Raw genomic sequence first — 16,551 nt, 5'->3', positions numbered from 1 at the left:
AGCACTGGGAATCTTTCTGTTATCCATAGGACAGGAGGCCTAGTTGATTCCAAGTGGAGACGAGAGAGCGGTTTCTGGGTGTATTCACCTTCTTCAGATTGATGGTCACACATAGCCCCATTCCAGTTAATGTCTCTGGTTTGTGTGTCTCTCCTAAACAGATAGATGTGACTGGGGCCAAGCTGCATCCCATGTGCAGAACAGAGAGCCCATCTCAGCCTGGCTTATGGAAGGGTGTCAATGCCCCCAACTTGCCCCCACCCACTGCATATCCACCAGGGTCCTGGAGTGAAACTGCTAAGAGTGTATCGGCATGGCTAGATGCCCATGGGGATCCTGGGCCAACGGGGTGGGCATACTCGGGGTCCACTGAGTAGGTTGTTTGTTCTAGCTGTTGGCCTTTCAGAGTAGGAATGGTATCCTCAGGTACACTCATGAAGTCATAGTGACAGGCAGTACCTTGTAAATATGTATGTGTGATGTATACTCCTGCAGTATAGATGGTGGCCAGGAAGGGGCGGGAAGGATCTTAGGAGGAGGGCCAGTCTGGTTGCTGGTAGACTTCCCAGAGGGGAGGGAGAATGCAGGTACATGTTTGGGTTCAAGTGGAACTCTTTCTTCTCATTTTCTTTCTCCCAGCATTTCTTAGCTCTTTCCTCTTTAGGGGTGCCGGGTCTGTCTTCCTTCATGACTGATTATAGGGCATCTGTTTTTAAGAGTCTGTAATCTACATGGGAAGAGAGAATCACAAGATGTTGTCTCAAAGTGGCTGAGCAGAGCTGTAGTTGAGTGCTGCCAAGGGAAATACAGATTCCTGGAGCTGCTTAGAATCCACTTGGTCACCTATTGTGGGACTTTGGACACATTGTTTGGCTCCTCTGTGTTTCTCTTTTTCCTTTACTTGAGTAGATAGAATGAGAACCTTGACTTGAATAAGGTAATGTTTGAGAAGTACCTCACTTTACTGGTAATGGAAGGAGTGTCTGTGTTGGTCCCTAGGAAACCTGCCATGCCAGTGCCATTGGGCTGGCTGTCCTATCAGCAGAATGGCACTGCTGAAGTACTTTCTCGTATAGTCCATGACATCTGCCCTTGCTTAAATAAATGGCTTTGTCTAAAGGGCTTCATTGAATGGACACTAGAGACCCCAGTACTGGTTAACTAAGGGGTGTTCATTAGTCCTCGCATGTATGCCCAGTGAGGAAGGTGATTTGTGCTAGAGATTTTTTGAGTACTTCCTATATACCACAGGTTTATACACATCATTTGATCTAATTCTCCCAGCGAGCCTAGGTGCCAGCTACGGTTACTGCTACTGCTATTCGTGGTCAAGCAAGGAGACAGAAATGGATGAGGCACCCTGAAGATAGTCAGCTTAGGGTTGGCTGCACCACATTCTGCAATGAGACAGCTCAGTCCATTCTGTATATTCACTCCTTCCCTGCACCAGAGAAGGCCTTAAGCAAACAAATCCACAGTTGGCACTAAAGGTTGCTGGAATTTAGGACTTTGGCTGCTTTTCCCTTTGGGGTGACTTAAATGTGTGCATAGTATGGCATATCTTGGGATGTAGACAGTTTGTAAAGAAAAACAAAGCTATTCCTTGCTAAAAACCCAAACCTGTGGCTATGCTGGATTTTACTCAGGGACAAGTGGTACCTTCTATACCATGGATTATTAAGTATACCCCATCTCTCTGGAACATGTTCTATTCCTTTTTATGCAGTTTCAAATGCCAGGCCAGCCCATGAGAGAGGATACTTAATCAGCTGTCACTGAATAAATGAGGAATGCTTCCTGGCCCAGAGCATAAAATCTTAGCAAATGAGTCTTTTACACCTGCCTAGGTGTTTTCAGCTTTTGCAAACATGGTGGAACCAAGCATAGTCCCCAGATGATCTCTGTATGCTTGGAGAAAGCAGGTGTCACTTCAGTGTTCTGAAGTAACAATTAAGACTTGCTCAATATCCTAGGGAAGTATGGACCCAGAGTGTAGCTGTAGAGCTTGCACCATGAGTAGCAGCTCTGTCAAGATCTGATGCTCTGGTTTAGTTCTATAAACTGTTGTTTAAATCAGAATTGAAAGAAGACCCATCCTAAAGCCTGCTGACTTGCAGATACAGGAAAGCAGTAATTTTAGCTTGTCTGCATCCACAGTGTGGCTATTGAATTTACTCATCCAGAATAGGACATTCTTCTTCCCTGGTAGAGGGTAGGCAAATGTTGTCTTGAGCCATAACGAAATCCAACCAATGTTGGAAAGGGCACACGTAAGGTAGTTGGCAAATTCTGATGGAGTCTTAGTTTGAGCATAGACTTGTGTCTTCTTGCTAACACCCATCATGCACTCTCAAAATCACATTAAACATCAACTCTGGTAGCCACTTCTACATTATACCAGCAGGTGGTGAGGCCACGTGTGGTGAGTGAATGATCTTCATCTGTGCTGTGCACCTACAAGTCTCAGGCAAGGGGTAGATGGCCAGGGAGGACAAAGGTACTGGGGTTCCTTCCAAGAAGCGTGCCCCTCTCTCCCTTTGGACTAGCCATTCTTCCTAATTCTCATTTTGTGGTACCCAGGGGATTCAACCAAAGATGGTGATGGAGTACTGGACAGGGTGGTTTGACTCATGGGGTGGCTCCCACAATATCTTGGATTCCTCTGGTGAGTGCTTTATTTTGCCTATATCTAGTATGTATGTTGACCCTGAGCAAGAATGTGTGTTCCATTCCTTGGCATTGAGTATGGAGTTGTAGGATGCTGGGATTATGGGATCATTTGTGTTCATACTCAGCTCTTGGTATTTCAGAGTCTTGACTTGAAATAATGGTAGGACTTTCATCATTGCTTTTCTGTGTTTTTGTAATTAGAAAAGTAGTATACTTATTACAAATATCTAAGAACTGTAGGAAAGTTTAAAGAAGAAATAAAAGTCCTTGAGTACATACCAAGCATTTTGATGTATTTAACAAAATAGGCAGCGCACAGTGTTTCTCCAGAGCTAGAGACAGATTGATCAGATCTTCACACCCATCCACAGCCACCCACCCACCCACGCACACCATCCTATACTGCTGAATGTAGGAATACTTGGGGTAATTGGACATCACTCTCCTAAAGAATTTAAAGGGACCTGTTGTGTTGATGACTAAACCACCATTTAGTGACCCAGTTCTTTACTAATGGTTGCTTAGTTTTGGAATTGGTTAATTGAATACTACTTAAGTGAGCATCCTTGAACATCTAGTTTTGTATAGTTGGTCTATATTTCCATATGAAAACTGCTACATCAGTGCAGTTTTAATATATGTATTTACCACTCCCCTTCATAAAGTAGCCTACAGGTCATTATTAAAGTACTCATTTCCTGCAGATATATCAGTACTGAGTATTAAAATGGTTTTTTTTTTTTTTTTTTTTTTTTTGGTTTTTCGAGACAGGGTTTCTCTGTAGCTTTGAAGCCTATCCTGGAACTAGCTCTTGTAGACCAGGCTGGTCTCGAACTCACAGAGATCCGCCTGCCTCTGCCTCCTGAGTGCTGGGATTAAAGGCGTGCGCCACCACCGCCCGGCTTAAAATGGTTTTTAAAAAGATTTTCCAGTTCACTAGATCAGTATTGAGTTTTCATTTACTGTATATATCATACAAATATCTATTAATTGACCTTTTATTTTGTTTTCAGATACCCTCTTAGCATATCCTTGGCTCATCTCCTAGTTAAGAGAGGACTTAGGGACATAGTCACGACTCTTGTGTAATGGGGACCCATCTTTTTTGCATTTCTTTGGGGCAGAGTAGCCACTGCATAACATGCCGGCTGGTAGAGTAGAAACAGCCTACTGGCTACCTATTGTCCATGGAAAACTGAATGACCCAGTGATGAAATGGACCTGGAGAGAATTGGGATATGGGGCTTCCCTTGTGCTCTGACCTATTCTAAACATCTTTCCTTCTTGTTCTCCTTGAAGAGGTCTTGCAAACAGTGTCTGCTATCATCAAAGCTGGCTCCTCCATCAATTTGTACATGTTCCACGGAGGCACAAATTTTGGCTTCATAAATGGAGCCATGCATTTTAATGACTACAAGGCTGATGTCACCAGCTATGGCAAGTATCCCAACTGGTTCTTCCTGTTACACCCCAGTGTTTATAGGGTTGACACTTTTGATGGAGAGTCCTTTAGAAAGAGTTTCTGTCTCCTTTCATGACTTTGGCTATATAATGTCCAGGGAAGGTATAGGCTTTGGCTGACTATCACTTCAAAACTTCTAGAGCAGTAGGTACCTGTGAACACCTTGCTTCATTGAGGGAGCACTTGGGGGACCAAGGGAAGGGAGGCAAATCTAGAGTGATAGGGGTAGGGATAAACTTCTTCCTTCTCAGGCCCTTGAGAAGGTTTGCTGTTGGCCCCCCCTACTTCATAATAAAGGTGTTTTTCTTCAAAATTGCTGGTTTGAGAACTCTGTCCCCCCAACCCAGTTTCTCCTCCTTTCTTCTCTTTTTCTTCATCCCTTTGCACTGTTCTGGGGACAGGAGAGACTGTGAAAGGTCAATGGCTGTTTTGCAGACTATGATGCTGTATTGACAGAGGCTGGAGATTATACTGCCAAATACACCAAGCTTCGAAACCTCTTTGGAACCTTCTCAGGTACAAACAAGCAGCAGATTCAAACATCCACTTGGGTCCATGCTCTTGCCCAGAGCCTTGGCATTTCTGCTGTCTTGCTATCCTACCTCAACTCCAGCTGCTCCATATTCAAGAATACTCTAAACTACTAGGAATGTAGCTCAGTAGAACTCTTGCCCAGCATGTATAAGGCCCTGTGTTGTACCCTGAGCACTGCCATAAACAAACAAACAAACAAACAAACAAGCAAGCAAACATTCTAGACAAAGAAAGTTTGAGAGACTATTTTCATCATGGTGTGCTTCTTGTATTTGACTCATGCTAATCCTATTTATGACATATGAAGACATGAGGAAACCCTGCCCTTGTCGATGCCTTGTGTTCTAGAGTAGTTCCAGCCCTGAATAGGGCCAGTGGTTAATACTGCTGTCAAAATGAAAGGAGTGCATTGTATATTGTGGGTACGAGGCTAGAGGAGACAATGAGGATTGAGTCTTTAAGGGAGGGCCATGGGCCATGGTTTCTGTTGCAGGTATCCCTCCACCTCCTCCACCTGAACTTACTCTTAAGATGATCTATGAGCCAATGAGGCCATCTTTCTACCTCTCACTGTGGGATGCTATCCTGCTCTTGGATGACGTAAGTGCTGCAGGCCGGGCATCAGGGATAGTTATCAAGAAAATAGGACCAGGTGCTTTGCAAATGGGGTTCCGGGATGAGCAAAGCCACTCAGTGGCATTAAGGTCTCTTCACAACCAGGGACCTGAGCAAAGAGAATGCAGTGGTGCTGGAGTAGGAATTGGGAAGGAACAGAAGAGTTTGAACTTGTTGCCCCCTTCTTTAGCCTCCGGGGTAGGCCTGGGTCACGAATAGAATGAAGAGTGGTGGAAGGGATGATTCTTCCCTCATGAGAAGGAAGAGGGCACCTGCAGTAGTTCATTCTTTTGTGATGCAGAAATGATACTGGCTTAAGGATTCTAGTAGATTACAGGACTCTAGTGTGATCTCCCTTTTCCTGCTGACCTTATTTCTGTAACTCTAGTATTAGAGCCACGAGTTTAAGCTAGTAAGAAGATGGAACAGAGAAAAGAGGTTAGAGAAACCTTGCATCCTGTCCCCAGTGTTCTTGCTGCATATGTGAAGACTTTGACTTAGAAGCAGCCTGGCTCCTGTGCCTTCTTGTGTCTCATTATGTAGCCAGTCCAGTCTGAGACTCCCATCAACATGGAGAACCTGCCAGTAAACAACGGTAATGGGCAGGCCTTTGGGTACATCCTGTACGAGACCACCATCTTTTCATCTGGAGTCCTCAGTGGCCTTGTGCGTGACCGGGGGCAGGTAGGAGCATCTCCTCTGAATTCCCAGCACTTTGTAGCGATAAAACATGGCAATACATACCTTATTCTCTGCCTTCAGAACCAGCTGTTGCCAGTGGTTGTCTCCCTCTACTAGCTGGAGATCACACAGTCCTTCCCTCCTAACTGTGGTGCTCACTTCCCTCCATACCGTACATCCAGCACCTTCATAAGTCCCCACAATGGCACTTGTTTTGTTGTTTCTCACAGGGTCCTCGTTTCTTCCTCCTGTTGACCATGACTTTCATCTGCTCACTTTGGCAGGTCTTTTTGAACAGGGTATCCATAGGATTCTTGGACTATAAAACAACGAAGATTACTATCCCCTTGACCCAGGTTTGTTATTCCAGGGAGCTGGGTGATGGCTAGGAAACTCAGTAGGGTTCAAAGAGGAAGACAAGGAAGGCAGGAAGCTCCTTAATTAAGAACTGGAAAGAAAAGGGCACACCTAGCTTTCTGACCAGTTGGGGCTCTCATTCCCATTCTCAGAGCATAGAGAATAATAGGAACACAGAGATCCCCAAGTATAGGTGGGCTATCAGGCAGTGATAACTGGTTACTGTGTTCCTGACAGGGTCACACCATGCTGAGGATCTTGGTGGAAAATTGTGGGCGAGTCAACTATGGGGATAATATTGACACTCAGCGAAAAGGTGGGTCCTACTATAGACCAGGAGCAAACTATCATCACTTGTCAGGCTTGTTTATCTGTTCGCCATAGAGCACATCAGCAGGCCATTGGGCCCCTTTCAGGGAGGTGGCCTGAGGATGCCACTGCAAGACAGGTGGCTCGTGAAAGTTTATTGAAGGGAGATGGTGCCTACTTTACCTGCATCCAAGTCCTGGTTAATGCATCAGGAGGATTTGGCCACTTTCTCTTTAGTGCTTCATACCTGCATAGCACATGTACCCTTGGAAGAGGCTCCATAAGCCATGAGCTGGCCTCTCAGTCTTTGTACTCCTTTGGTGGGCATGGGCCTCTCTGTTTGCAGGGCTATAGGTAAGGAGCAAGGAATGGGAGTATCCCGGAGTCCATGAAAGAATGTAATATACCTACATTCTTGGGTCTTCACACTGGATTTCTGTTCTCATTTCTCTCAGGAACACTCATAGGCAATGCTCTGGGCTCAGGGGGAAGCCAGACCCGCAATGAACACACTGCAGTTTGCTTTCACACCCCTCCATGAGTATCCCTCCATGACACTTGCCCTTGTCCCTGGCTTTCTGAATTATTAGACCTTTAGTCCCTTTCTTTTCCCTGTCTGTTTATATGTGAGTAGTTTCCAGCGCAGTTTAAGGAGGGAACTAAGTTAAAGTAAGATCTTCCTATGACAAGGAGTTGAGGAAATTCCATTTCTCTTCCTCCATCTGTGTTTGTGGTGGAGGAAGCTTTCACCTCTTTGTCCTGGTCAGGAAATGCACATGTCCACAAAGTAATGGGGCCTCAGCTCTTGGAGCTTCCTCTCCAGAAGAGCCTCAGATTCATTATTATAGTCCCATCTAGCACTATCCACATACCAAAGTAGCAGCATCTAGGCCACCATCCTAGACCCTCAGCGGTTTTCCAGTATTTCTCCACAGGCCTCAGCACCTTGCTTAGTCTTCCTTCTCTGGAGCCATCTTACCTCTTTGGTTGTTCTGGAGTTAGGAAGACCTGTCAGACTGTCCAGTCTTTATTTCCCCGGGGTTTTAATTGAGTGTGCCCCGATCATCTGTAGAATCTCATCCTTTTGGCCAGTTCACAGACCTTTCCTCCAGAAATACATGTGCTCACATGCTTGTCCCTGCTGTGGAGCCTGCTCCAGGACCAGCTGTCTCCACCATTAAGGTGCTGAGCAGCTGCCATTCCCGTATGCAGGTGCTTACTGCTGGACACGTCTGTGATCTTATCATACCTTCACCATTTAGATGTCTTTAATGCTAACTTTAATCTTAGGTTGTATGGAGAGTTCTGGCTGATTGACCAGGTCTTCTGCTCTGAGACCCCCATGATCCACAAAATTAGGCTCTTTGTCACCATTTAGTCACATCACAAGCCAGATGTCACACCCTGACACCTCAGCTTTGTCTCTGTCCTCAGGTGCCCTGCTCTTTATGTCAGATCTAGGGCTTGACAAACAGTGGTCTTGTTTATTGCCACTTTTAGACATCTCAAGGGAGGCTTTAGTCCAAGTGCAAAGTTCCTTAGGCAGCATCTGCTTTAGGAAAATCCTTGTTTCATGATTCCTGGGTTGTCTGCACATGCCCTGACTGCAGCTATGCTGCCTGTCTCCTGACTGGGGGCTTGCTCATCTTTCTTTGCCCACTCTCTCCAGGTTTAATTGGAAATCTCTATCTGGATAATAATCCTCTGAAAAACTTCAAAATCTACAGCCTGGATATGACAAAGCCGTTCTTACAGAGGTGGGTCCCTGAGAGTCTGTTATATGGGGTCATAGCTAATATGTAGCAAGAGCCAGGAGTGCCTTGCTTTCCCTGTCTGGATTCTGCAGAGTTACAAACAGACCCAAAGAGCAAAGTGACATACCTAAGGTGAGGGATACGGACTAGCCAGAACCTATGTTTCCAGACTGAGAAACACCCATCTTGCTATCTTGCTGCCATCCTATGACCTGGTTGGCAGGCATGTGACTTCTGGCCTTGTTGTGGGGAGGGATGTGCTTTAGGAATTAGATGAAAGTCTGGAAGCAGATGTGAGATGGTCCTTCCTTTCCCTGCTTACATCCTGTTCTTAGGCTCATCATGGACAAGTGGAGTTTCATTCCCAAAGAGCCCAGCTTTCCTGCTTTCTTCCTGGGTGCCTTGTCAGTGGGCATTTACCCCTCTGACACATTTCTGAAGCTAGAGGTTTGTAGGACCCCTTTCCTTCCCTGTCCTCCCATTTTCGTGGGGCTCTGAGCCCAGTTGGCTTCAGTGGAGTGCTCTGTGACACCTGTGCCTAGAGACCTCCTTGTCTTTCTGTGTTGCCACATATGATAGGAACCCTGCGACTTCTCTGTGGCAGAGGGGTGGGCTCAGAGCAGAAGCACCCGTGGTACTTCTCAGTGTGTGGGTGGGTTCCTGTGGACAGTCTGAGGTTGACTGCCCTGCCTAGAAGACTCAGCAGTGGGGTGGGCTGACCTACATGGATATCAAATGTTGGTTCACTTTGGTCTTTCAGGAGGATGGTGTATTTCTCACTGCATCTGTTTCTGGTGTGACTTTACCTTTGGGGCGTTTGTAGTAAATCAAGTCTTTCCCTGCTTTTTTCCCAAGGGCTGGGTGAAGGGGGTTGTATTCGTCAATGATCAAAACCTTGGACGCTACTGGAACATAGGACCTCAGGAGACTCTCTACCTCCCAGGTGTCTGGCTAGAGAAAGGACTCAACAAGGTGGGACTACTTCTAGGCTCCGTCCCCTTTCCTTGTGACTCTCTTCCCATCCCTGTTCTCCTGCTAGCAAGCTCCTTCTCTACCCCTGAAAAGCCTGGTCACAGAATAGGAATGGGTGGATATTCCGGCCAACCTGTACTTCGGCTTTGCTTGGTGATGACTCTGTACTCACTGCTTCCTGCCTCCTTCCATCCTCATCCCCACACCCTTCCTCCCATCCTTCTGTCTCATTGTGTTCTCATCCAGCTGCAGGGCAGACCTCATAGTTCAACCCTTGTTTCCCACAGGTCATCATCTTCGAGGAGACAATGGCAGGCTCCGTGGTACAGTCTACTGATACCCCCTACCTGGGCAGGAACCAGTATGTTAACTGAACAACAGTCCCAGCCTTCCTGCTGTGGTTGGCAGTGTCCTTCCGTCCTCTGCTACAGGAGGGTCTTCATACCTAGCAACCTCAGGGAACAAAGGGCTATAGTCAACTCAATCCAAAATCCTAAACATGAGGGGACTACAGAGGAGATGGGTAGCATTTTCTAGGATACCCTCATACTGAAATGGCTTCTCTCCTGGTTTTGTGGTTGAGTCCCTTTCTGCTCCCCCAATCTTTCTGGGGAGGCCGTAGAGCTATCTCCGAAGGTGGAGTATGTAGTTGGAGCACCTGCAAAGAAGGTGCTGAAGCTGGGTGTTTATTGCCCTCTTCTGGAAGTGAAAGCCTCATCAGGCCAACCTGCAGGATACAGGAAGGCTTTTTAAACATCCTAGGAGGGCATGGCCACATCCTGTAGTTCCGCTTTCTGCTCCTGAATTTCCACTGTTTGTAGAGCAAAGAGAAAGCATGTCTTACTTGAGTCAACTTGATTTACGTTTCAACTTTCCTCAGCTAGTTCTGGGGTTCTGGAAGAAACATACATCTTTTCCTTTTCATTCTGTCTCTTATGACATTGAATCAGTTGATAAGCTGAGCTTAAGAGAAATAGACATGTTCAGTACTTATCTTCCTAAGTTAAGAGAGCATTTGCTATTGTTCTGGGTAAGGAGAGTCACCAAAGAGGAACAGCTTCACCGGGGCGGGGGAGCTGGGAATTTTGGCAGAAACCACCTCATATCCATGCTTTTTGGGAGAGAATGGCAGAAGGTTCAGCTAAGTGGCACCAGGCAGCTGCTTCTGACCCCACAGAAGAATTTGGGGTTAGCTACAAGCCACAGGTCTAGCAGAGGCCTTGTTTCCAGCTCAGCTGATTCACTGAGCACTCCTTCCCCTGACTGGAAAAGCAGCAAGGAGGAGGGAAAGCGGCCAGCACCCACACTGCTGTCCCAGTCCAGATTGGAAACTCTTGTTCTAGGGATTGAGTGCAATGGCTTGCTTTGGGTTGTCCACCCTAAACTGCAATAAAGTAATAGATTTGAAACAAACCATCTTTGTGGATGTCTCCAGCTCGTCGAGAAGGATCCAGACACTGATGATACCCAACTGGTGGATGGCACATGCCCTGGCTTCTTATCACTTTTCCTGATTTCAATTTTCTTTGAAATGTCATTGTGTTAAGAACAGTCCTGTCTCATGTTGGTGGATAAGAATAAGAACATTCTAGAAAGCCAAAACCACAATATATAACTTAGCCATAGGTGATAGTCTCTCTTCATAAATTATATTTGATATGTACTACTCTAAGCTGGCTATCTTCAATAATAGTGAAAATCAAAGAACACACATCTGTGAGCACAGTGTCCCTAGAGAAGCCCAGTGAAGATGGATCAGGCAAGCGTAGGGTGAACAAGAGGCTCACAGCCTGGCAGTCTGGATCCCTGAGTATTGCTGAGAACAAGGTTTGCAGTGGAGTCAGGGTGTGCAGGCTGGTGTGCAGCAACTGAGCTATGAGCCCTGATAACTTAGTAGTGGGTGGTCGTGGAGCACAGCTCATGTGTCACTGGGTCTGAGAAATTGAGGGTTTTTTCCTCTCTCTCTCTCTTTCTCTCTTTTTTAGATGTGGTCATTTTATGTAGCCCAGGCTGGCCTTGAACTTTCAGTTCTCCTGCTGTAGCTTCCCAGGGACTGAGATGATAAGGTTGTCCCATCATGCCAACTCGAAGGGAGCTTTTTAAAAAAGTCCTTTATTTGTTTTTAAAGTGTTAAAATAAAATTATACGATGATTATTTGTTTACTGTGTGTGTGGATTAGGTGTATGAGTGCGACGGGGCATGAATGGTCAGAGGACAGCCTCCTTGTGGGTTGTCAGGGTTGAGAGCGAGTGTCTTTACCCGCCAAGCCATCTTGCTGGCTCTTCCAAGGGGGCTTTAGAAAGTGCAGATTACAGATGATGCTTGAAGATCAAGTTAGACTAAGTCCCCAATTTTACCCATGCTTGCAGGGTCTTCCTGAGATGTCTTGGACTATCAAGCATCCAGCTATGGTGTAGCTGAGTCCAGGACTTCTTGAGTAAGGCCAGAGCCCGAGAGCAGTGTTAACTTGTCACTTTAAAGGTCTTGCATTACATAAGAGCATATTCCTACAAAGCCGCATTAAGCAGTGCTGTCCTTCTGTAAGGGAGCGAAGAATTCTGAGTTACAGTTTTATGCATACATGATCAGGTATGTATTGGGCTTTCTGTAGAAACATTTTTCTCTGCTTCCTTAGCCTGTGCTGGCCAACCTTAGCTGTCCAGAGTGACAGTTTACTCAGATCCTGTGTGCCATGAAGCCCATCTCAGTCCCCCCAAAGTACTTCCCCTTAACCAATTTGCCCTGAGACTTTGCTCACCCATTATTTCTTTTGTCTACTCACTGTGTGGGGTCACGCCTGTGGGATCTTGACACCAACACTTTCCGGTGTCCGTTCCCATCCTCACTGCAAGTACGCGGAGAGCTGACCCTGACTATCTGATGCACATGCACTACCAGGTCAGAAGCAGAACTCCATTTTCCTCTCCTACACTCTGTCCTGTATCAACAAATGGAAACTCTGGCCTGTGGCCTGGGTCATCTTGGCTGCCGTCTCTTCATTCCACACCCAACCCTTCCTAGGCATGTTTAGATGCAGCCACTCCCTCGACTCCAGAGCTCCTGCTTCCTTCCCAGCCTCCAGCATCTTGTACCTGGCTTATGGCAGGGGCTGCCTCCCCAGTCCCCTGCCTTGGCCCATTTATCCTCAGCACAGGAAACAAAGCTGCTCTCGAAGGTCAGCTCCAACAGTGGCTCCTAGTTTCACTTAGAGTAGAAACCAAAAGCTTTATCCTGGTCTCAGAGACCAGCTGATTCCATGCATTCTTTCTGACATGCCAACCACATCTCTCATGCCACCGCTCCCACCCCTGCCTCCTGCCCAGTCAATTGCAATCACGTTACTCTTCTTTTCTGAGCTATAGGTATGAGAAGCTCTCTGCACACAGTTGGGGACGTTTCTCTCTTATCAGGATGTCTGCCTCAGCTGCAGGTTGGCGTGCTGCTGTTCGGCGCCACGGCCCGTACCTGGGAGGTCTTTCTCGCCATGCTTTAAGGAACTTCTGCCCATCCCACTACTACCCTCCATCCTCTCCAGCAGTTCCGTCCTTCTTCCGGCACCTCACACCTGAAATGCTGCGTGAGCACCGTGGTCTGAGTCCTGGATTTGGTGGGTAAGCTCCATCATGCTGGATCCTGACTAGAATGCCTATTCAGAGCAGGCACCTGGGAACTATTTGCCGGCTGGCTAAATTAATAAATGAGACTAAAATAAGGCAAGGCTGAAGAGGATTACAACTGTTAAAAACCATATTTGACTTTTAATTTCGAAAACAAATTAAATAGAGTTAAATTAAAACAGACCAGATGGCGCAGCAGCTTGGGCTCCACCCTCACACCAGCCTCTGCCTGTGGAGCTCCTAAACCCCCGGCTTGACTCCTCTGTGGTGGGGCTTTCCAGCAAGGGAGCAGGGAACAGCCTGGGTTTGGAGAACAAGTTGTCAACACGGACCCAGTTCTATTTGTAACAAACTCATTCTCAAAGGCTGCAGTCCACCGGGGTTGGAATTATAAATAAATACACATGCAGCTAAGAGAGGATATTAGGTGAAAACAACTGAACTAACATCTGCCCAAAATAATAACAATAATAAAAGCCCCAGTTTGTTTTTCATTTCCCATTTCCTAAAAAGGAGCAGTGGGTTTTGGCTAAGAAGGCAGCCTCAGCAGCTGGCTTGACCTTGGCTTTCACTATCGGTTTCTATGAATGGGCAGCAGAGTGCTCAGACATAAATTTACTCATCGGATAGATGCCCTGTGCCTACTTCCTCCCTCTCCCATGCCACACATGTGATGCCAAGGGGTCAATTTCCAAAGCAACATCCAAAGAAGAAGTGGTCGGAGGGAATATCCTGCAAGGTGACTGTGGGATCTGATCCTACCGAAGGTTCTCCTGAAGACTGTGGGAAGTTAAATCCATTTCAAAATAGGCAGCCGACACTATTCTCGGAAGGTTAGATGTGTGAACTGAGTCCCATCCACCCAAGAGTGGGTTCTGAACGACTCTCGGGCCTGTCCTATGAGTTTTAATGGAGGGGGAGCTGTTAGCGGTTAAAAAATAAACACCTCTTCAGTGGGCTTGTGGTGCCCTTTCCCTTTCCCCACTTGGAGGAAAATTGTGCTTCCAACTTGTAGGAGCTGGAGTGAGATTACCACCAGAGGGCCACATCCAGCCAGAGCCAGGGGCCTCTCAGATGCTGGACCCCAGGCAGATGCTTCTCCTGGGTGGGTGGGGACAACAGCCTGGGCATACTCTTTTCTCTGGGGCGGAGAGGGTAAGTGAGCAGGAGGCCAGGCTGGCTTTGCAAGCTTTCCCATTTTGTGTAAGATAGAGTGACTTCCAAAGTAGTGTGCGTTCAAGTCTCCTTTTCTTCCAGGGTTCAAGCAACCCTGCTCTTGTTTCCAGGTCCCCTGCTAATGCACCCCTCACAGGAATCAGTGCAGGAAAGGGCTGCGGTTGCTGGGCCTCACACTTTCTCAGGAAAAGCTCTGCCTATTTATTACTGTTAACTCCAGTCCTGAGGTCTATGATTCTCAGGTTCTGGGAAGAGGGCATTTTTGTCCCCGGTCCAAGCCAGGCAAGGGGGCGTTGCAGCCCAGGGGTATTAGAGAGGCAGTGTGGACACTGGGGTCACGTGGTTCTTAATCCAGGTCAATGAATGACCTGTGCTGGCTCTAGGCCCACCACCTTGCCAGTTCTGGCACAGGAGGCTTGAGGGATGTGGGAAGGGGCTTTGTTCTCCCACAGCCTGAGGTACAGGGGGAGCTGTAGGTAGGCCCAGGCTCCCCTGATGCAGGGCCGGGTGTCAGGTGGCATCCAAGACAGCCTTATGCCCTGTAAACATGAACCAGAGAAGAGCCAGAGGTATTTGTGATTTGGGAGCAGCTCTGCGGAAGAGCGGGTGTGAAAGAGGAGTGTTGGGGCACCTTCATGCCCCGGGCTGCTCTCTGGTCTTCACAATGTCCTGGCTGGGCACATGCTGTGTAGTCATGCTGGGCCCAAGAGCAGGGAGCAATGGAGAACCATGCTGGACTCAACAGTGGGGTTTTCTGACCTCCCTCAGCTCCAGCATCACTCCAAGGCAGGGTCACCCGCTTACACAGCCCCATCAGTGCAGGACGCTTCCAAGGAAGAGGGCAGAGCACGGGCTTTGCTGGCTGCTGGAATCCCCAGCCCTCAGGTCTCAAGCCCCTGGCCATGGTGATGGAGAGAACGACAGGTCTGGGATTCTGTGCTTAAATTCTCTGTCTTTTATCCTGGCATCAAGCTGGGCTTTCTTGGAAGCCCTCAGAATAGACAAGAGGTGATGCTGTTCCTCTGGAGTCTGCCTCAGAGTGACTATCAGCCATGGGAGAGGATGGAAGGCCAAGATCAGGGTCTGAGAAGGAGATTCCTGTGTGGGGAAAGCAGGAACAGCACGGGTGTCAGCCTGGGGCAAGGTGGAGCTGCAACAGCAAGTAGGACAGAAGGCTCGATCCTGAGCTCCTAGTGGATCCCACAGAGCCTCTATGGGTTCCCTTTGGAGACTTGTTTGAAAAGCAAGTGGTGGAGATTATTCCAGTGACCCAGTGAGGGCCAGAGGTGGGATGAATCTCTGTACTGACACATTCTAAGAGGTGCTGCCAAGGACCTGAAGTTCAGGGATGACTCCCTGTAGTCCCAAAGACATGGAGCCTGCAGATGTAGTGGGACAAAAATCAAGGTATATGTCTGCTGTGAGCTCCCAGATCTGGGGCAGGGTCTGGTCAAGGTAGGAGTCTGCTGTGAGCCTTCAGAACTGTGGCAGGGTCTGGTCAAGGTAGGAGTCTGCTGTGAGCCCCAGATCTGTGGCAGAGTCTGGTCAAGGTATGTGTCTGCTGTGAGCTCCCAGATCTGGGGCCAGGGTCTGGTCAAGGCAGGAGTCTGCTGTGAGCCCCCAGATCTGGGGCAGGGTCTGGAGGAGTTAAAGTCCTGCAAGTGATGCCTCCAAAAGTCCAGAGCACAAAAAAACCCTCGAAAATACTTTGCCGGGTCAGTCACTTAGCACTTAGATCTCTTGGGCTACTGTGTAACTTTTTTTTTTGCTTCTTTTCTGAACATCGTTGTCACTTCTAAAGTGTAGGTAAATGTGGTGGTGGTCTACCCCAGTGGGATTTAAATAATCAAAATTAAGAACTCTACATACATAGTCTGTATGTGCTACAGACTAATTTCAGTGCCCTAGCAGCCCATTCTACATGTAAGAAAAACCAGGAACAGAGAAATGAAACCAGGCTAAAATAGGAAAGTGGTAGCCTGGCAGTGGTGTGGGCTCCAGGGTTCCTGCTCAGTGAGCTCCTTCACCTACTACTGGAGGCCACAGGACCACTGATGTGGTGTAGTGTGATCTCACCAGAGCTCTATACCGAAAGTCATCCACGAACCGGGTAAAACATCCCCCACTGTGGACGGTCGTGGCCAGCATGACAATAACAATGAAGGAAGGTGATGCTTGCAGAAGGACCCGGCTGTATGCATGAAGCCTGCCAATAGTTGTTGGGAGCACAATAGGAAGGGGACTTTGGCCATGCTTCTGCCCACATTGGTCTTGTCCTCCCACTGTTAAGGACCAAGAGGAAAAGCCCTCAGAGATGGAGATGTATCCCAAGAGATGGAGGATGGTGCTGTTTGTGCAGTGCCTTGGCCACGGCGGCCTTCTCTCCTACCTGCATCCTCATCC

The 16,551-nt window shown here is 47.6% G+C and overlaps 1 protein-coding gene across 1 annotated transcript in view; it reads left to right on the top strand.

Annotated features, from left to right (window-relative positions):
• LOC119810062 (beta-galactosidase-1-like protein 2) overlaps window positions 1-10,500 on the top strand; it is a 38,149-nt gene extending 27,649 nt beyond the window's left edge. Inside the window, exons 9-19 of the mRNA XM_038323373.1 lie at window positions 2,581-2,665; window positions 3,970-4,107; window positions 4,568-4,648; window positions 5,160-5,266; window positions 5,825-5,965; window positions 6,247-6,318; window positions 6,557-6,635; window positions 8,298-8,385; window positions 8,718-8,829; window positions 9,238-9,354; window positions 9,642-10,500. Of these exons, the coding sequence (XP_038179301.1) occupies window positions 2,581-2,665; window positions 3,970-4,107; window positions 4,568-4,648; window positions 5,160-5,266; window positions 5,825-5,965; window positions 6,247-6,318; window positions 6,557-6,635; window positions 8,298-8,385; window positions 8,718-8,829; window positions 9,238-9,354; window positions 9,642-9,728 (1,107 nt within the window). The 3' untranslated portion in view covers window positions 9,729-10,500. The remainder of the gene's footprint in view (window positions 1-2,580; window positions 2,666-3,969; window positions 4,108-4,567; window positions 4,649-5,159; window positions 5,267-5,824; window positions 5,966-6,246; window positions 6,319-6,556; window positions 6,636-8,297; window positions 8,386-8,717; window positions 8,830-9,237; window positions 9,355-9,641) is intronic.
• The last annotated feature ends 6,051 nt before the right edge of the window (window positions 10,501-16,551 follow it).

Source organism: Arvicola amphibius, chromosome 3, assembly GCF_903992535.2.
Source record: "Arvicola amphibius chromosome 3, mArvAmp1.2, whole genome shotgun sequence".
Taxonomy (NCBI): Eukaryota; Metazoa; Chordata; class Mammalia; order Rodentia; family Cricetidae; genus Arvicola; species Arvicola amphibius.
Note: the sequence above shows the minus strand (reverse complement) of the source record. Positions and strands in the feature narration are given on the sequence as shown.